Raw genomic sequence first — 20,586 nt, forward strand, 5'->3', positions numbered from 1 at the left:
GTAACAGAAGGAGAGAAGGTGAGCTGAACGACCCGGTGGTTATTCCAGAGCAGCAGTTTGTGTCTGCAGCCAGGTGATCTGATCACAGGTGAGCAGCTGGAAGTGTTGGCATGAACATTTGTCTCGAGGGACTTCATCAGCGCTCTGTATGCAAATATGCACGAGGACAAACAGAAACAAAGTTTTTAACACAAAGAAAATAAAGATCCTGATGTGGAACGTCTGCTGAATTTATAAGAGGGTCCAAATAATGAAGAATAAGTCGGAGACAGAGTTTATAAAGTTTATAAAGAGACAACTCACTAAACTGAGACATTTTTAAAGGGAGCCTGGTGACTTTTACCTCTTCTTCTGCTCCTTCTACATCTTCTTCCTGTTTTTTTCTTTTTCTTGTTCTTGTTCTCTCTTCTTCTTTGTCTTCTTCCTCGTCTTCCTGTTTTCTTTTTCTTCTTCTCCTTCTCCTTCTCCTTCTCCTCCTTCTTTTTCTTCTTCGTCTTCTTCCTGTTTTTTTTTCTTCTTCTTCTACATCGTCTTTGTCTACTTTTTCTTCTTTTTCTTCTTCCTGTTTTCTTCTTCTTCTCTTTCTCTTTCTCCTTCCTCTTTTCCTCCTTCTCCTTCTTCTTCTTCTTCTTCTCCTTCTTCCTCTTCTTCTCCTTCTCCTTCTTCTTATTCTTCTCCTCCTTCTCCTTCTCCTTCTTCTTCCTCTCCTTTTCCTTCTTCTTCTTCTTCTCCTTCTTCCTTCCTCTTCTTCTTCTTGGCTCCTGGACGGCACACAGAGCAGCTCCGGCGACTCAGCGTCCTGCTGTCAGGACTCTCTTGTTTAAAGTGACTGTGAGCAGGGACGGCAGCAGAGTGTTGACCCGGTGGTTCTGGTTCTGCTGTTGATGAAGCCTCCTGCTGCGCTGCTGCATACACATCACGACGTGAAGGATAACGTGCAGGGAGCGCCGCAGATGATTCCTGCAGCGGGGCTTAATTTAGACATAAAGACTCTGCTGGGTGCTGTGCAACACGGAGCAGGTGGTGGTGTGGGTGGAGAAGAAGCTGCAGCTCAGCATACGTCAGCCTACACAGCGAGCGAGCACGAGGCCTTTAAATCGGTCAGTGTGCTGAGACACTCCGGTATCACACAATCTGCATTATGTGCTTGTGTGTGTGTGTGTCGAGAGAGAAATGTGTGAAATGAAATGGGTCCGGTGTGGACGAGGCAAAGAGGAGCAGAGAGAGAGATTAGGAGGACAAAGGGTGGAGGAGGAGAGAGGTGGAGGGGGCGCTTGATTTATGTGGCCCGTGTGGAGGGATAATCGAAAGGTGAAGGGATACAGAGGAGCGCTGGAGGGAGGAGACAAAGAGAAGGACGGAGGGAGAGAGTATGAAAGGAAACGGAGGAGAGAGGCTGAGTGAAGAGGAGGAGCTCCTCTGTTTGCCTTCTACAGGTCGGTGTTGGTCGGATGTAATGAAGTTTGCTCTTGTTGGACCATCAGAACCCGAGCGGGCCTCGGGCTGATACAGCACCTCGACACAGAGTTCACACAACACGAAGAGAAAAATATCCTGTGACGTCTTCCTTCAGGCTGCAGCTCATTTCTAATAACTACTCCTCCTCTGGTTCCTCCTCTGGTTCCTCCTCTGGTTCCTCCTCTGGTTCCTCCTTTGGTTCCTCCTCTGGTTCCTCCTTTGGTTCCTCCTCTGGTTCCTCCTCTGGATCCTCCTCTGGATCCTCCTCTGGTTCCTCCTGTGGTTCCTCCTCTGGTTCCTCCTTTGGTTCCTCCTTTGGTTCCTCCTCTGGTTCCTCCTTTGGTTCCTCCTCTGGTTCCTCCTCTGGTTCCTTCCTCTGGTTCCTCCTTTGGTTCCTCCTCTGGTTCCTCCTCTGGTTCCTCCTTTGGTTCCTCCTCTGGTTCCTCCCTCTGGTTCCTCCTTTGGTTCCTCCTCTCGTTCCTCCTCTCGTTCCTCCTTTGGTTCCTCCTCTGGTTCCTCCTCTGGTTCCTCCTCTGGTTCCTCCTTTGGTTCCTCCTCTGGTTCCTCCTCTGGTTCCTCCTCTGGTTCCTCCTTTGGTTCCTCCTCTGGATCCTCCTCTGGTTCCTCCTCTGGATCCTCCTCTGGTTCCTCCTCTGGTTCCTCCTCTGGTTCCTCCTCTTGTTCCTCCTTTGGTTCCTCCTCTGGTTCCTCCTCTGGTTCCTCCTCTTGTTCCTCCTTTGGTTCCTCCTCTGGTTCCTCCTTTGGTTCCTCCTCTGGTTCCTCCTCTGGTTCCTCCTTTGGTTCCTCCTCTGGTTCCTCCTCTGGTTCCTCCTTTGGTTCCTCCTCTGGTTCCTCCTTTGGTTCCTCCTCTGGTTCCTCCTCTGGTTCCTCCTTTGGTTCCTCCTCTGGTTCCTCCTCTGGTTCCTCCTTTGGTTCCTCCTCTCGTTCCTCCTCTCGTTCCTCCTTTGGTCCCTCCTCTGGTTCCTCCTCTGGTTCCTCCTCTGGTTCCTCCTTTGGTTCCTCCTCTGGTTCCTCCTTTGGTTCCTCCTCTGGTTCCTCCTCTGGTTCCTCCTCTGGTTCCTCCTTTGGTTCCTCCTTTGGTTCCTCCTCTGGTTCCTCCTCTGGTTCCTCCTTTGGTTCCTCCTCTGGTTCCTCCTCTGGTTCCTCCTTTGGTTCCTCCTCTCGTTCCTCCTCTCGTTCCTCCTTTGGTCCCTCCTCTGGTTCCTCCTCTGGTTCCTCCTCTGGTTCCTCCTTTGGTTCCTCCTCTGGTTCCTCCTCTGGTTCCTCCTCTGGTTCCTCCTTTGGTTCCTCCTCTGGATCCTCCTCTGGTTCCTCCTCTGGATCCTCCTCTGGTTCCTCCTCTGGTTCCTCCTCTGGTTCCTCCTCTTGTTCCTCCTTTGGTTCCTCCTCTGGTTCCTCCTCTGGTTCCTCCTCTTGTTCCTCCTTTGGTTCCTCCTCTGGTTCCTCCTTTGGTTCCTCCTCTGGTTCCTCCTTTGGTTCCTCCTTTGGTTCCTCCTCTGGTTCCTCCTCTGGTTCCTCCTTTGGTTCCTCCTTTGGTTCCTCCTCTGGTTCCTCCTCTGGTTCCTCCTCGGCCTCCAGAACAAAATGACGAGGCGCGCTGGTTTAATGACACAAAGCTTCAGCGCCCTCGTACGTCATCAGTGGGCGTCGATGGCGGGTTAGGGTTACGTGTACTAATATGTTGTTTTTTCAGGGCTGATACTGATTATTTGTAATCCAGGAGACAGAAGAAATCACAGTGTGTCTCTAAGAACAACCAGCGATGGACCGACTGCAGTAATAATTAATAACATATAATAATAATCAAATACTCTTCTTAAGTAAAGTTTGGAGGCACTTTGCTTCAATATTTCCATTTTGTGCTTATTCATACTTTCACTCCACTCTGTTTACTCTGCATGCTCTGAAATATACAGTGCAGATAAACTTTGCGATCAGACACAAATAACGACACGGATGATGAGAAAAATGCTCAATATCAGCCTGGATAAAGAGCGTTTAAACACGTCAAACTCACGACTGTGATGCACAAATCAGCATTTCTAAAAGAATTTTCCTAAAGATGAAGAAGAAAGATGAACAGTTTCCACCTTAAAGCTGCTGCGTGTGTGTGGAGTCGTGTGTGTGTGTGGAGTCGTGTGTGTGTGTGGAGTCGTGTGTGTGTGTGGAGTCGTGTGTGTGTGTGGAGTCGTGTGTGTGTGTGGTGTGTGTGTGTGTGTGTGTGTGTGTGGAGTCGTGTGTGTGTGTTGATTCATGTGTGTGTGTGTTGATTCATGTGTGTGTGGAGTCGTGTGTGTGTGTGTGGAGTCGTGTGTGTGTGTGGAGTCGTGTGTGTGTGTGGAGTCATGTGTGTGTGTGGAGTCATGTGTGTGTGGAGTCGTGTGTGTGTGTGTGTGTGTGTGTGTGGAGTCATGTGTGTGTGGAGTCATGTGTGTGTGGAGTCATGTGTGTGTGGAGTCATGTGTGTGTGTGTGGAGTCGTGTGTGTGTGGAGTCGTGTGTGTGTGTGTGTGGAGTCGTGTGTGTGTGTGGAGTCGTGTGTGTGTGTGGAGTCGTGTGTGTGTGTGGAGTCGTGTGTGTGTGTGGAGTCGTGTGTGTGTGTGTGTGTGGAGTCGTGTGTGTGTGTGTGTGTGTGTGTGTGTGTGTGGAGGCTCCTGATGGAGGTCGACTGATCAGACGACAGCGTTTTAACACTTTTCTCTCCGAGATGCAGCCGAGTGTTGGTAATAGGTTCCGCCGCAGTGCTCTCTGCAGCAACTGTGTGTGTGTGTGTGTGATTTTCTTTTTTAAGATGTGAAGAACGTGATACAGTAAAAGTAAGAAAATCCTACAGTGTGTGTTTTATATGTGTGTGTGTGTGTGTGTGTGTGTGTGTAGCAGTGTGTGTGTGTGTGTGTGTGTGTGTAGCAGTGTGTGTGTGTGTGTGTGTGTGTGTGTGTGTGTGTGTGTGTGTGTGTGCAGCAGGAACATAAATCTGGCTCAGTATCTGAATCAGTCAGCCGTCCCTGCAGTCCATTAAAGCTGTAATCCCCCTAATGAGGTTTGTACTGGTGCAGGCTGGAGCAGCCCCACAGGCCACACACACACACACACACACACACACACACACACACACACACACACACACACACAGCACAGATACAGACTGTAGATGAGTAAAGTTCAGACGGGTGGATGAAGGAGCTCCGTCACATGTTGTTGCTGTCGACCTGTTGATGATCTGACAGTCTTCTGCTGTGAGTCTCAGCAGACATCAGGAGCAGAAAGCTCCTCAGGTTTTAAAGATCTCAGCACAGTCTGGATTTAAAACGTGTGAATCTGCCTTTTACTGAGTTATTTCTGTCTTCTTTCTCTAATTGGACTCAACAGAGTATTTCACAAGCTGCAGTGAACTCAGGCATTTAGAGCCACAAAAGTCCAGAAAAATCCTGGAGGCACCAAACGAAGTCAGAGGAAAATGTAGCGTTGTGGAGCTTTTTAAGATATTAAGCTGCATGTCGTAAAACCAGAGATGGAGACCTCGTGTGTGATTTTCTGTGTGTCTCCTTTAAATCGAGACATTCTTCATCCTCTGCAGTGTGAGAATACCATCCTGTGATTCCTTTTGGAGACGGACCACATCCAGATTTCTGATTTCCAAGCTGCAGTGTCGTCTCAATATGAACGTTAAATCGACGTCTCGTCAGCGAGAACTGTGAGAGAGTCGAGCAGCTAGAAACTAAATGTGCTGTTTTAATATTTGAGTCAGTTGAAAAGTCCAAGCTTTGACTTTTCTTTTTTTTTTTCTGGATGCAATTAATAAAACGTGTGGTGAGAAAACGTCTGGAGTTGAGAGAGCGATGACAGATGGGAGGTGTTTGACCTGCAGGTTAATTAATTTCACCACCGTGCAGCTGAAGAAACATCATTGTCCACGAGTGTGAAACGACTAGAAACTGTCCAACCTCGACTGAAAGAAGAAAAAAGTGTCTTGTCTTCTCACGTTTTCCTGCTGCATCGTGTTATCTTCTTCTTCACCTCTTCCTGCAGGCTGGAGCTTCAGCATGGGTTCAGCCTACCAGTTCCACAGCTGGAGGGTGTTCGTGGTGGTGTGTGCGCTGCCGTGCGTCTCCGCCGTGGTCGCTCTCACGTTTATGCCCGAGAGCCCTCGCTTCTTCCTGGAGGTAAGAGCCAGAATCTTACATTTCTGAGCACATGTTGTTGGATTCAGTGTGATTTAAAGGAACAGTTCGCATCATCGCGTCATCCTCTCCTCCCTCCAGGCTGATATAAAGTCAGGTGAAGTCTCGCAGTACACAAAACATTTCTGCAGCTTTTCACGGCAAAACAGCGTCACAGCGTTCATCCAATGGCTCCTGTAATCTGTAGTCTGCTGTAATCTGTAGTCTGATGTAATCTGTAGTCTGATTTAATCTGTAGTCTGATGTAATCTTTAGTCTGATGTAATCTTTAGTCTGATGTAATCTGTAGTCTGATGTAATCTTTAGTCTGATGTAATCTTTAGTCTGATGTAATCTGTAGTCTGATTTAATCTGTAGTCTGCTGTAATCTGTAGTCTGCTGTAATCTGTAGTCTGATGTAATCTTTAGTCTGATGTAATCTTTAGTCTGATGTAATCTGTAGTCTGATGTAATCTGTAGTCTGATTTAATCTGTAGTCTGATGTAATCTGTAGTCTGCTGTAATCTGTAGTCTGCTGTAATCTGTAGTCTGATTTAATCTGTAGTCTGCTGTAATCTGTAGTCTGCTGTAATCTGTAGTCTGATGTAATCTTTAGTCTGCTGTAATCTGTAGTCTGATGTAATCTGTAGTCTGATGTAATCCGAGAATCCAGAAGCCCCGAGATCACAAACTTCTTCTTTAAATGAATTCTTCCCTGAAGCTGCTGAGGATAATGACTGAATTTAAAATTTTGGGTGAACTGTTCCTTTAAACATCCCAAACATAGATCCTCATCCTAGATGTCCAGTCACCCTCCTTCTAGCTCCAGAACCTGCAATTTTGCAGATTTCATGCTGCATCAGAGCCTGAAAACAAAAGTTTTTATATCAGATCTGATGATCAGTCGACTGCTTTTACTTTTACTTCTATTTTTGATAGTTAACTACATTTAATATCAGATGATTTAAGATACAATCGAACTTTAGTAAAAGTAATATTCAGCATAATATCTTTACTTTTAATCAAGTACGACTTTTAAGTTCTTTTAACGACACTGAGGAATAAAAGAAACCAGAGAATATTCAAATTTAAGAAGCTGGAATCAGAGAATTTTAACTTAAAAAGAATATGTATTAATCAAATCAGAATGCTGAGAAACATAAAAGCAAACCAGAATAATGAGTATAAAAAGAAATTAACACCCAGGATAAAGGGTTAAAGGGTTTGACGATGGATCCTGACGATGTGTGTGATCTCCCTCGTCGCTCCGTCAGATGGGGAAACACGACGAGGCCTGGATGGTGCTCAAACAGATCCATGACACCAACATGCGCGCCCGCGGAGAGCCGGAGAGAGTCTTCACTGTGAGTACACGCCGGCCTCCACATCACCATCCTGCACACTGCTGCAGCGCCGGCAGCAGCTGACAGATCAGTGTCTCCCTCTGCAGGTGAACAGGATCAAGATCCCCAAACAGCTGGACGAGCTGGTGGAGCTGCAGAGCGAGTCATCCAACCCGGTGCTGAAGGTCCTCTTCAAGATCAAGGCCGAGCTCAGAGGAGTACGACTCTCTTTTTCTTTCTTGTGTTCATTCTAACGGTTGTTAAGATTCAAAGGAAGTGAAATAAATCTTCTCTGTCTTCTTTTAGATCTGGCTGACGTTTATGAAATGCTTCGACTACCCGGTGAGAGACAACACCATCAAGCTGGCTGCCGTCTGGTTCACTCTGTCTTTTGGGTAAGAGATCCCTCGCTGCCTCCAGCTCGTCCACGCTCCTCTGTATGATCATCCTGCGCCTCTGTCCTGTTAAATGACGCCCTCGGCGATACTTAGCTGAGTCACCACTACTTTCCAGCTTAATATCCGTCTGAATGAAGTGCTCGGCTCTGAGGCTGACGCTCCCTCACTTACACCGTCCTGATGAATGCTGACAGGTCGGATTGGAAAGAGAGAACCTCATTTTATAGAAAGTGTCAGCTGGAGTTTTTCTGCGTCGGCAGCTTTAATGAATTACAGTACGTACGTGTTGGAAGGTTCCAGACCTGAGGAGAGTCTTTTCTAAATTACAGCAAGACAAACAGAGAGAGTTTGTCTTTTCTTGTTTTCATGTTTAGGGTTATTGTCTTTGTCTCTTTTCGTCCTGTCGTCTGTTGGTCGCTTCTTCTTTCAGCTGTGAGTTTGTAGCCCTGAGAGAAAATATATAACCGTTTAAAATTCGGTAAATGATTAAAATTGTATGAACGTGTTGCTCGAATCCACCTGAGGCACAGAGATACTGCAGATTCAGTCAGATTCAGGAGGAAAAGGCAGCAAACATCACCGACTTCTGGACTTTTTCTAGACTTTGTGCACGACTCTGTTGCTGTGTCTCAGTTCAGGTCTGCATCCTTCAGAGGAGCATGAAGTCTGTCCCAGTCTGAAGGCTCCTCCAGATGCTCCTTCTTCTCCCTGTTTCTGGAGGATGCACCGCTACGACCCTTCATGGCCTCACATATCCCAAGATTCTTTGTGCGCCCGAAAAAGAAGAAAGAAAGAGAGAAAATGGCGACATCATGTGGCGTAGAACATCAGTTTCGCAGAAATCGTGACGTAAGGGTAAAACATCTGGTGACGCAACCAGGAAATGCTCCAAAGGCTAGACCGTCACATTTAACAACGGCTGACGAGGTTAACAAGGTCTCTCTGAAGGACTCGCCTTCAAAGACCACAAAGGCCGAGTCCTTCAGAGGATGCACACCCTGAACTGAGACACAGCAGGTGTGCTGATCTGGATACATTAGCATATTTGGGAACACGCATCACTTTCATGAGTGTATGTGAAATATAATGTGTTCTTCGAGATATGTTTGACTCCCATCTCATGAATCTCTCTGAACAAGTGATTGTTTTTTGTGGCGCAGTGAATATTAAATCTTTATGCTCAAAAGAACTTTGACACAAGTCGTGCACGGCTGGATTTTTGTAACTAGAAGCGTGCTGAGCTTTTCTTCTTGACGTGGATGTGCTCAGCGGTCGAGCACTCAGATGACTCCTAATTTGAAATAATCATTTTGATTTGGAGGTAAGCATCAGTAATGACAGTACACAAATGTAATGTATGGTGCACGTGAGTGTTCGCTGCTGCTGCCATGTTGGATAAGGACGTTCTTCTGGTGACTTCGTGCTCATTCACAGGATATTTTGTTCATGATTTTTTTTCATTTTTGATATCGGTCCGCCTCCTTAATGACATTTACTGGTATTAGATTTGCTGCACAGTTTATTATTACTATATTTCTCATGCATGTAGATGTTTTTGTCATGTATTTACACAGACATAGTCACAGTTGCCTCATGTGCTAATATTAGAGGGATTAAACTGAGAAATCATCACATGTATGTCCGGTACCAGACTTATAAACCAGACGCTGTTGCTGTGTCCAGGTTCTACGGGCTCTCGGTTTGGTTCCCGGACGTCATCAAGCACCTTCAGGCCGACGAGTACGCCTCCAGAGTGAAGATCCACAACAGCGAACGCATCGAAGACTTCACCTTCAACTTCACCCTGGAGAACCAGATCCACAGAAACGGAGTCTTCCTGAACGACAGGTAAGAGGAAACCGTCTCCTGGCTGGATGTGAATATGTTCTGCTGAGCTCAGCTCTCTTAGACAAAAGAGATTATTGATAAAGAGGATTTAAAACCATCTGCAGTGTCACACATTGTGATCTGAACCTGTGAAGCCTCCTCAGCTCAGTGTTGTGGTTAAAAGCAGCGCCATTCATCATTCCCACAAACAACACACGGCTGCCGGTAATATTAATCCTGCCGCCTTTATCTCCCACAGCACCAGGAAATTAAAAGCCTTATCTCTCTCTCTCTCTCGCCCTCTTCCTCAGTGTCACACACACACACACACACACACACACACACACACACACACACACACACACACACACTTCTTGTGCTGCTGGTTATGATTTTTACTCACACAAAGGCGGCCGGAGAGAAGACAACCTCGATAAGCTGTTTTTTGTTTCTTTTCCATCCTCACCGGTGACCAGATGTGTGATTTAATCCAGACCAACACAGTGATACTGATGTACAGCAGCTGATAGATCAGTAACAGGCTGCTGAGGCCTGTCATAGCATTGTAGACATGCTAAAGGACAGACGGACTGGTCTTTAGAGAGGCAGAAGATGTACTCTGCTTCCTGACTTGAGTAACATTAAAGATCTCATCCTGTAAAATAGCTTCACATTTAAGTTTGATTTGTTTTTCTGCCATTTTAACTCCAGTCTGATGGTGACATGACGAAACACGTCAACACAAAGTGACTTCCTGACACCGAAATAAACACTTTTCACACCACACGTCATTTTCTCACGACCAAAAACAAACTTATAACTGACAACGGCATGAAAAGAGGACAGAGACAGACAGCAGAGTCTCTCCGTCTCCTCTGCAACAAACTGCAACGGCAAGACTGACAGTGAGTGACTTTGGTGGCGTGGACGCCGTCCATCGCTGCAAAACATCCTCGTTAAAAACCGTATGATTCTGCAAAATATCCACAGGTATCCTGGTCAGGTTTGTTCTCCTGATTCAGGCTGTGATGTCTGGAGCTCAGCAGGTTTACTGATCAACCAAACTTACTAATCATTCACCAGGATTATTATCTTCACATAATCATTATGACTCTGACCTCTGCTGTGGGTGATGTAACAGAATAACTGCTGATAAAATGCACCGACATCAGAGATAATGAATCTCTCTCTAAACTAAACAGAAAACCTCTCAGCTCTGATCTTAAAACACATTTTGACATAAAGAACAATATACTACCAGGCTCATGAGCACAATACAACACTTCACAAGTCTCACAGCACCACAACTAATATTTAATCTGACAGTTCATCATCACGGAATCTAATAATAATTTATCTTATTCTAAAATATAAAAAACTATTAACCAGCAGTTTGAACCTTGATGAGAGTTTAGTTTGATAACTCCCGACTGTCAGTCAGCTGTTTTAACCAGGAAGAGAAAAGTGAACAGAATCAGAGGAAGAGTTGAAGAAACATCAGCAAAGTCTGAGGAGCCAAGAAACATTTTACAGCTAAAAATGTTAATGTTGTCAAATGTGGAGCAGGTTTTAACTGAGGCTTTGATGTAAGAAGAGGAAACAAAGTTCAGATTCACAGAGCTGCTCCTCGTCCTGGACTGAGTCAAAGGTTGATGACCACTCCCTCTTATCTCTGATAACTTATCTTGTTTCCTCAATTTAACTTCAGTCATCGGTGAGTGAAGCTCAGACAGTCGTTGTCACTGAGCGGTGAAATGGAGCAGAAAGCAGTTCAGCTGGACCAAGAAATAATTTCTTGTCCGATCTGTTTGGATCTACTGAAGGATCCGGTGGCTACTCCCTGTGGACACAGCTACTGCAAGAACTGTATTAAAGACCACTGGGACACAGAGGATGAGAAGAGGATCTACAGCTGCCCTCAGTGCAGGAAGAGCTTCATACCGAGGCCTGAGCTGCTGAAAAACACCATGTTAGCAGCTTTAGTGGAGGAGCTGAAGAAAACTGGACTCCAAGCTGCTCCTGCTGATCTCTGCTATGCTGGACCTGAAGATGTGGCCTGTGATTTCTGCACTAAGAGGAAACTGAAAGCAGTTAAGTCCTGTTTGGTCTGTCTAGTTTCTTTCTGTGAGAAACACCTGCAGCCTCACTTTGAAATCCCTGCCTATGAAAAACACAAGCTGGTGGAGCCGTCAGAGAAGCTCCAGGAGAACATCTGCTCTCGTCATGATGAGGTGATGAAGATGTTCTGTCGTACTGATCAGCAGTGTATCTGTTATCTCTGCTCTGTGGAGGAACATAAAGGCCACGACACAGTGTCAGCTGCAGCAGAGAGGACTGAGAGGCAGAGAGAGCTGGAGGGGAGTCGACACAACATCCAGCAGAGAATCCAGGACAGAGAGGAAGATGTGAAGCTGCTTCAACAGGAGGTGGAGGCCATCAATGGCTCTGCTGATAAAGCAGTGGAGCACAGTGAGAAGATCTTCACCCAGCTGATCCGTCTCATGGAGGAAAGACGCTTTGATGTGAAGCAGCAGGTCAGATCCCAGCAGGAAACTGAAGTGAGTCGAGTCAAAGAGCTTCAGGAGAAGCTGGAGCAGGAGATCACTGAGCTGAAGAGGAAAGACGCTGAGCTGAAGAAGCTCTCACACACAGAGGATCACAACCAGTTTCTACACAACTACCCCTCACTGTCAGCACTCAGTGAGTCTACACACTCATCCAGCATCAAGATCCGTCCTCTCAAGTACTTTGAGGATGTGACAGCAGCTGTGTCAGAGGTCAGAGACAAACTACAGGACGTCCTGAGAGAGACATGGACAAACATGTCACTGATAGTGACTCATGTGGATGTTTTACTGTCACCATCAGAACCCAAGACCAGAGCTGACTTCTTAAGATATTCATGTGAAATCACACTGGATCCAAACACAGCAAACCCAGAGTTGTTATTATCTGAGGGGAACAGAAAAGCAACATTAATGCAGCAACGTCAGTTTTATTTTGATCACCCAGACAGATTCGATGGGTGGTGTCAGGTCCTGAGTAGAGAGAGTCTGACTGGACGTTGTTACTGGGAGGTGGAGTGGAGAGATAGAGGAGGGAGATGGAAAGAAGGTGGTATAGCAGTTGCATACAAGAATATCAGCAGAGCAGGGAGCCCAGATGAATGTGGATTTGGATTCAATAAAAAATCCTGGATGTTATTTCATAACACTGGTCATTCTGAGTTTTGGCATGGAAATGCCCAAACTCCCGTCTCAGGTCCGTGGTCCTCCAGAGTTGGAGTGTACCTGGATCACAGTGCAGGTATTCTGTCCTTCTACAACGTCTCTGACACCATGACTCTCCTGCACAGAGTCCAGACCACATTCACTTGGCCTCTCTATGCTGGACTGAACATTGGCTTGTGTGGAGACTCTGCTGAGATTTGTAAACTCAAATAGTCTGAAGTCATTTCAGGGTCAGTGGGTTAAATTGTGTGTTTCATTCCTTCAGACTTGTTGTGTTTCCATCATTGTTGCTGAGAGCTGATTGTTGTGGCATTTCTTCACTGCACACAGATCACCTGTCAATCAAACATTGTGGGCGGTACTTTGACGCCTTCTTGTTGTTCTGTAAATGTTGGACTTTCTTCAGGCGGCGCTCCTTCCTGTGTCTGTTCAGCCACGGAGACTCTCGCTGCTTCTGATGACTTCAGTTCACATCATCATAATCAATAAGTAGATGCTTCATTATTTGCTTGTACATAGTTGAGATTCTGCTCCAACAAACTGATCGTGTGGATGAAGTGAATCTGCTGTTTAACAGACTTTACTGAGTCTTTCCTCCTCGTCTTCATTCAGGGTTTTATACAGAGCTGACGGAGAACATGTCAAACTAATATGAGAGAATTACTGAGGCACTTTTCCTCCTGAAACACCACGTAGATGACATGACCTGCCACTTTGCACCCAATTAACCCTGTAACACCCCTTGTTGTAAAATTATAATGGTACCTTTGGCCATCCTGTAAAACAATCTTATGTTTTATGTTTATGTTTTTATAGGCATTGGGTCCTATTGTTCAGTCTCACAATGCTATTGGATACTACATTTGTTTATAAGTCCCACCTAATGGCCGTGAACTCACACAACCTCTCAAGATTTCCTTCAAACAACTCTTAGTTTCATTGGACTGGATTCATCAGATTTCAGTTATTGTGGAATAGATTCATCACATTTCAAATACATGGACAGTATACATACTATCCTTGTGTTGTGTTCTGGTCAAATTTGACTGATTTAGAAGTTTTATCTCTAAAAAAAGTGGTTCACTTGATCAGACTGACCTAAAATTCCATGACTTTGTCCACAAAGTGGAGATCAACAGACAATTCAGTTCTGGGAAAGGTGAAAATATTCCTGAATGTTTGGTGTGGATGTAAGTGGGGGGATGCATGTTTTCCTTGTAGTATGATAATTAGAGAGCATAACAAGCAGTATTGTCATGTCATGGCAGTATTGTGTGACTAAGTGGCTGCTGATTGGGATGCACATTTCTTTTAGCATGATAAGTAGAGAGTATAGGCTAAGCCATTAGCCAGAGGGAAATGCCTGCAGGTGGTACCAGAAGAGCAAAACTCTGTGGATGAGATGATGATTCCTTTAAAAGGGGAAATTCAGAAGCATCATGCAATATATGCGAGGCAAGCCAAACCCATGGAGATTCAAAGTGTGGGTGAGAACTGGAATCAATGAAAGTCAGTCATGAAAAGAAAAATGAGGAATGAAGAAGTTGCTAGAAAAAAAACTAGAGTTTTATCCTGTTCAATTGTTTGTTTGTTTTTCAATATATCACTTCATAAAAATTTGACTAATGTGTGATTATTATTAATGTTATATACCTTTATGGGGTTAAGTGAGCAATCAAACCTGCAGATGAACCCTTAGTTGTTCTGAATTGTTGTTCAGATACCGTGAGGACAAACACAGAAATTCTGCTCCCAACTAAACCCAATGTTGCAATATTACAACATTTCTCTAAAAACGTACATAAACATTTTTTCTTTTAAACAAAACTCTTTAATTTCTGCATCAGAGGCCTCATACAACAACATCTTTCTATATTTGAGCAGCGTCTCTCCTTGGTCTCCTGATTCAGGCTGTGATGTCTGGAGCTCAGCAGGTTTACTGATCAACCAAACTTCATCATTCACCAGGATTATTATCTTCACATGATCATTATGATCTCGACCTCTGCTGTGGGTGACGTCACAGAATAACTGCTCATAATGTGCACCGACGTCAGAGATAATGAATCTTGCTTTAAAATAAACAGAAATCTTGTCAGCTTTGATCTTAACACACATTTTGACATAAAGAACAATATACTACCAGGCCCATGAGCACAATACAACACTTCACAAGTCTCACAGCGCCACAACTAATATTTAATCTGAAAACAAAGTTCAGGCGCTGCTCAACGAGGAGCTGCAGTTTCAGTCTCCACCACCGGGGGCGCTGATGACCTGAAAGCCGCGAAGTCTGCCTGAAAATCAGCGCGAGACGCAGAAGAAGAAACTGCAGTTTAGGCGCCAAAGAAGCCTCATCTTCTCGATTTTAATCACACAACTGTCACGGTGTGACACTAGTTTCCTCTCCGGCTTCTCCGTTGGAAGAATCTTGTGTCTGCCGCGGTCCACGGACACGGACACGGCCGGCGGCGAGCTAACGGCGGCAGTAACCGGTAAGTACGTGAATGCTGTTAGCTTCGTGTTTATCAGTTTCAGCCTGAGCCTTTGTGTTATCGTGGCTTTCTATGACGGTTTTCATACAGCTGACAGAGAGATACGTTAGCGGACGTTGGTCAAGTTTATGAGCAACGTTAGTCAGTGTGTGCTGCTGACCGGGATGTGCGTGGCCGCCATGTTGACCTGCAGACAATGGAGAGAAAGTCCGCCGCACCAACAACTTCCTGTTGTTTTTCGAAGGAGAAAGTGGGATAATGCCCGACGAGCTGTCCATAAACAGGAGTTAACGGACGACGCGGAGGCCTGTCCGACGGTTGCCTTCGCGAAGTCCATTAACTCCTGTTTATGGAGACCTCAAAGGGCATTTTCCCGCTTATACCATGGTCACTTGCCAAAGAAAATAAATTCGGACCATTAATTTACATTTTCATGCGTTTTACAATCAAAAATAAAGTTTTTCACAAGCCATAACTTAGTTTCCCTGGTAACGCCTGAGGGTTTGACTAATACCTGGAACAGTCATTACTCTCCCGTAAGATTCTTATGCAACAGAGACGTTGTTCACTCCTCCAGTAAATAGGACGGATCATAGATGCGACTTGGCAACGGGAGATATTCTAGTCCGCTCAGCTGTTAGCCAGAAAGCTAACGTTATGCTAGCAAGATTCAAAGTCAATAACATTGCATACGGTTGACAAACACTAAATATAATTTGACAGTATGCAAGCTAACACGATTAGCTACCTAACCAGTCTGGTTATTGTCCCCAAATCAATAGCTAAATTTTCACGAACAAATGACCGGCCGTGTGTAACGTTACTGTGGCCGCAGCCTGAAGCAGAGAGCTGAACAGCGAACGGGAGGTGAGATTATTCGCGTATCAGTAAATTTAGAGGGGAAGTGAACTTTCTGCAGCTTGTGTGTTACAGTCGCCATCCTGTGGTGTTCAGAGGATAAGACACTGAAGGACTGACGGACTGAACTCAGTGCTGGAAATAAAATATTCAGATTTGATACACCAGCTAGCGCATTGATTTACAGTGGTGAACAGTCAATTTGACTGGAACTACTTAGTAGGTGTCCATATATCAGGGGTCAGTGTACACCCTGCAGCCAATCAGAATCGAGTATTCCCCTAGACCATGGTATATGAACTGTTGAACGGTGTTTATTCACAGGAACGTTATGAGACATAAGCTGTGTTGTTATGCAGGGCTGCCAAGTTTCAGAAAATGACAAGAGTGAGACTTTAGTGTCATGATGCCTTTTTTAACATCGATTTGGCCTGTTTTAACGTCGATTTATACCTTAAGACTGATGTCCTCACCTCCATGCCAGCGGCTCTCCCTGCACTGTGGCCTCCTAATGCTAGTCTTAATTAACCAGAAATTAGAAATGAAAATTGTAACAAGAATTTAGTCAAAATACATTTATTTGTCAATATTTCATTTCAACCAACTCTCCATCATTTAGCTGGGGACATGTCTCATGTTGTAGGTGTTTGTTGCAGATTTTGATGCCTTGATGACAGAGGCAGGGGGCTCCCACTTACAATACGTTGGCTCAAGGCTCGCCATCTTCACTGTCATGATGGATATTAGAGTTCCCTCAAGAGCCTGTTTCGGGTTTTGGTTTTAGATGTAGATGGCTGCTCCACTCTTGGCCTTCTGCTTCTTCCCTATGTCTACTCTCATCTCCACTGTTTTCTCTGCTGGCTCTTCAGTCTCATCCTCTGTCTCTGTGTTCTCAATTTGCATCTCTTCTACATCTTCGTCCTCACTGTCCTCAATCTCTTCTGATCTCTCTGTCTCTTCTGTGCCCTCTGCACTCTTATTTTCTGGGGGGGGGGGGGGGGGGGGGGGGGGGTTGTCACTGGCACTGCCCAGAATTACAGCAGATCTCTCTGCTGTCTCTTCCTCTTACCTAGCATCTTTCAAAAGATAGCTACATGTTATTGTTTGATTGAATACTGTTTTACAGTGGTTCTCAAAGTGGATTCCAGGGACTCTTTGGGTTCCTTTAGGGGGGTCTAAATTGATATTTACAAGTCTGTAACTCTGACACACACACACAAATTGAGACTAATGTTAGAGTCTCTTTTTCAAGTGTGAACTGGCCAAGAGAAGAGGCAAATAAATGTTACACAGCTCTGCAACAAATACAGGATAATGATAGACTTATAGAAGCCATAAAACAGTTCATATTAACTAGGAAACTCAAGGAGAAACAGCGAATCAACAGTGAACAAAATTGGGTACTTACCTACCGTCCATCTTCTAGCAAGCAGGAGAATGTCAAGTGGGTTTTAAATGTCGGCGCTGTTGTGTGTGTGTGTGTGTGTGTGTGTGTGTGTGTGTGTGTGTGTGTGTGTGTGTCTGTGTGTGTGAAAGATGGTTAGAGATGCCAAGACCCGCCTTACGTTGCTTCTGATTGGTTTATATTGCTTGGTGCATTCCGTGGTTGGTTAGATTCAGGCACAAAGGACTGATGGATTGGTCTGGGATTGGTTATCTCGCTCAGTCAATCAGAGTTACTCGAACTACGGCAAGCCGAGAGGACCAAAGTTTATTATCGTGAAAAAAATAAATATAGAGTACTGAATGGGGAAATATAAGCGTGAGAAATGTCAAGTGTGGCCTGTGGTGTGAGAATGGGTCAAATTGCGTGACTGTCACACTCAAAGCGTGACGCTTGGCAGCTCTGTGTTATGTATTATTACAGCAACCTGGTGTTAAACAATGTATATATCAAGTCCCGTTGTTAACTCTCGTGAGACTGTCGTCAGGTACGGCAACGCAGTGCGGTCAAACAGTATAACAACACAACTGTGTACAGAAAGTAGGCACAGAAAGGACTCAGTGGACAGTTTCCTAACAGCAGTGAGGAGGTGGAGGAGCATGTAGCGAGGCAGGGGCAGCAAGGCAACATGAAGGAGACTCAGACAGATCAGTTACCTGAAAGTGTGGAACAGAGAGAAAGTTCAGCCACAGAGAGCAGTGAAGTTTCAGCCACTCAAGCTGTGTGTGTCCATGATGATGAAGTGGATGGCTACAGGGAAAAATCATGTTAATAAATCTTTGGTTATAGTGTGTTTAGGGCGAGTAAGGAAATTGCATTGTAATTAGATAACACCTTTATGATTCACCTCTATCAGTAGTTGAGGCTAAGAATAGTCAGTATTTCAAAATCTGATTAATAGTTTTTTACCTTTTTGTATCCTAGATCTATCTCAATCAAGAGCAGAGGGGCTGAAACAGCCACACCTGGAGGTTTTCCTCAGGACTCTTCAAGGAGACAGAAGATGGATCTTTAATAAACAGTGGTACTCTTTACACCCTGTTCAGATCAGAGCTCAGACTAGTTTCAGTTACCAGGAAGTGAAGCTCAGACTGTCATTATCACTGAGAGGTGAAATGGAGCAGAAAGGAGTTCAACTGGACAAAGAGACTTTCTCTTGTCCGATCTGTTTGGATCTACTGAAGGATCCGGTGACTATTCCCTGTGGACACAGCTACTGCAAGAACTGTATTAAAGACCACTGGGACACAGAGCACGAGAGGAGGATCTACAGCTGCCCTCAGTGCAGGAAGCGCTTCACACAGAGACCTGAGCTGCTGAAAAACACCATGTTAGCAGCTTTACTGGAGGAGCTGAAGAAAACTGGACTCCAAGCTGCTCCTGCTGACCACTGCTATGCTGGACCTGAAGATATGGCCTGTGATTTCTGCACTAAGAGGAAACTGAAAGCAGTTAAGTCCTGTCTGCAGTGTGTGGCCTCTTACTGTGAGAAACACCTCCAGCCTCATTATGATGTGGCTCCATTAAAGAAACACAAGCTGGTGGAGCCGTCCAAGAATCTCCAGGAGAACATCTGCTCTCGTCACGATGAGGTGATGAAGATGTTCTGCCGTACTGATCAGCAGTGTATCTGTTATCTCTGCTCTGTGGAGGAACATAAAGGCCACGACACAGTGTCAGCTGCAGCAGAGAGGACTGAGAGGCAGAGAGAGCTGGAGGGGAGTCTACACAACATCCAGCAGAGAATCCAGGACAGAGAGAAGGATGTGAAGCTGCTTCAACAGGAGGTGGAGGCCATCAATGGCTCTGCTGATAAAGCAGTGGAGCACAGTGAGAAGATCTTCACCCAGCTGATCAGTCTCATGGAGAAAAGACGCTCTGATGTGAAGCAGCAGGTCAGATCCCAGCAGGAAACTGAAGTGAGTCGAGTCAAAGAGCTTCAGGAGAAGCTGGAGCAGGAGATCACTGAGCTGAAGAGGAAAGACGCTGAGCTGAAGAAGCTCTCACACACAGAGGATCACAACCAGTTTCTACACAACTACCCCTCACTGTCAGCACTCAGTGAGTCTACACACTCATCCAGCATCGATATCCGTCCTCTCAAGTACTTTGAGGATGTGACAGCAGCTGTGTCAGAGGTCAGAGACAAACTACAGGACGTCCTGAGAGAGACGGAGACAAACATCTCACTGACAGTGACTCAAGTAGATGTTTTACTGTCACAACCAGAGCTCAAGACCAGAGCTGACTTCTTGAGATATTCATGTGAACTCACACTGGATCCAAACACAGCAAACAACCATCTGTTGTTATCTGAGGGGAACAGAAAGGCAACATTCACGACTCGACAACAGTCTTATCCTGATCACACAGACAGATTCACTGTGTGGCGGCAGGTCCTGAGTAGAGAGAGTCTGACTGGACGTTGTTACTGGGAGGTGGAGAGGAGAGGAAAACTAGGATTTGGTGTAGCAGTCGCATACAAGAATATCAGCAGAGCAGGGAGCTCAGATGAATGTGAATTTGGATTCAGTGACAAATCTTGGATCTTATGTTGTATGCCACACATTTTATTCCCTTATTACTTGTATCACAACAAAGTCCAAACTCCCGTCTCAGGTCCTGAGTCCTCCAGAGTTGGAGTGTACCTGGATCACAGTGCAGGTATTCTGTCCTTCTACAGAGTCTCTGACACCATGACTCTCCTCCACAGAGTCCAGACCACGTTCACTCAGCCTCTCTATGCTGGACTTCGGTTTGGCCCGTATAACGAAGACTCTGTTGAGTTTTGTGAGCTCAAATAGACAGAAGTCATTTCAGGGTCAGTGGGTTAAACTCAGTGTTTCATTTCAGACCTGTTGTGTTTCCATCATTGTTGCTGAGAGCTGATTGTTGTGGCATTTCTTCACTGCGCACAGATCACCTGTCAAACATTGTAGGTGGTACTTTGACGTCTTGTTCTTTAACTGTTCAGGTGGCGCTCCTTCCTGTGTCTGTTCAGCCATGGAGGCTCTCGCTGTTCATGATGACTTCAGTTCACATCATCATAATCAATAAGTAGATGTTTCATTATTTGCTTGTACATAGTTAAAATTCTGCTCCAACAAACTGATTGTGTGGATGAAGTGAATCTGCTGTTTAACAGACTTTACTGAGGGGACGTGTAAACAAACTGGAGCTTTAAATCACAAATAAACAAACGTGAACAAAGTCTTTTCTCCTCGTCTTCATTCAGGGTTTCATACAGAGCTGACGGAGAACAAGTCCAACTCATATGAGAGAATTATTGTGGCAGTTTTAGATGACATGTCCGAGCCACTTTAACCCTGTAATACACCTTGTTGTAAAATTAC

At 45.2% G+C, this 20,586-nt stretch overlaps 3 protein-coding genes across 6 annotated transcripts in view; all 3 read left to right on the plus strand.

Annotated features, from left to right (window-relative positions):
* The window catches only part of LOC115592906 (synaptic vesicle glycoprotein 2C-like), a 56,219-nt gene that overhangs the window by 23,943 nt on the left and 11,690 nt on the right, over positions 1-20,586 (plus strand). For both annotated transcript variants that reach the window (XM_030436160.1, XM_030436162.1), the window contains 5 exons: positions 5,508-5,641; positions 6,913-7,002; positions 7,089-7,199; positions 7,288-7,376; positions 9,063-9,227. In XM_030436160.1, coding sequence (XP_030292020.1) covers positions 5,508-5,641; positions 6,913-7,002; positions 7,089-7,199; positions 7,288-7,376; positions 9,063-9,227 — 589 coding nt within the window. The remainder of the gene's footprint in view (positions 1-5,507; positions 5,642-6,912; positions 7,003-7,088; positions 7,200-7,287; positions 7,377-9,062; positions 9,228-20,586) is intronic.
* On the plus strand, positions 9,234-12,772 carry LOC115592909 (tripartite motif-containing protein 16-like). The gene has a single exon (XM_030436170.1). It carries the CDS (start codon positions 10,961-10,963, stop codon positions 12,647-12,649), a length of 1,689 nt encoding a protein of 562 aa, XP_030292030.1. The 5' UTR covers positions 9,234-10,960; the 3' UTR covers positions 12,650-12,772.
* Positions 12,940-20,443, plus strand: LOC115592908 (E3 ubiquitin/ISG15 ligase TRIM25-like). 3 transcript variants are annotated; one of them, XM_030436169.1, is made up of 3 exons: positions 12,940-14,931; positions 18,158-19,294; positions 20,208-20,443. In XM_030436169.1, exons 2-3 carry the CDS (start codon positions 18,349-18,351, stop codon positions 20,288-20,290), a joined length of 1,029 nt encoding a protein of 342 aa, XP_030292029.1. In that variant the 5' UTR covers positions 12,940-14,931; positions 18,158-18,348; the 3' UTR covers positions 20,291-20,443. The 3 variants fall into 3 exon arrangements, with proteins under 3 accessions (XP_030292029.1, XP_030292027.1, XP_030292028.1); XM_030436167.1 differs by having other exon boundaries at positions 14,272-14,931; positions 18,158-20,443; XM_030436168.1 differs by lacking the exon at positions 12,940-14,931 and adding an exon at positions 16,010-16,496 and having other exon boundaries at positions 18,380-20,443.

Source organism: Sparus aurata, chromosome 12, assembly GCF_900880675.1.
Source record: "Sparus aurata chromosome 12, fSpaAur1.1, whole genome shotgun sequence".
Taxonomy (NCBI): Eukaryota; Metazoa; Chordata; class Actinopteri; order Spariformes; family Sparidae; genus Sparus; species Sparus aurata.

Coding starts and splice junctions, on each gene's coding strand:
- LOC115592908 (XM_030436168.1), top strand. CDS start 16,460: ATGACAGAGGCAGGGGGCTCCCACTTACAATACGTTG. Junction 16,497..18,379: donor CTCCCACTTACAATACGTTG/GCTCAAGGCTCG, acceptor AACTGGACAAAG/AGACTTTCTCTTGTCCGATC.
- LOC115592909 (XM_030436170.1), top strand. CDS start 10,961: ATGGAGCAGAAAGCAGTTCAGCTGGACCAAGAAATAATTTCTTGTCCG.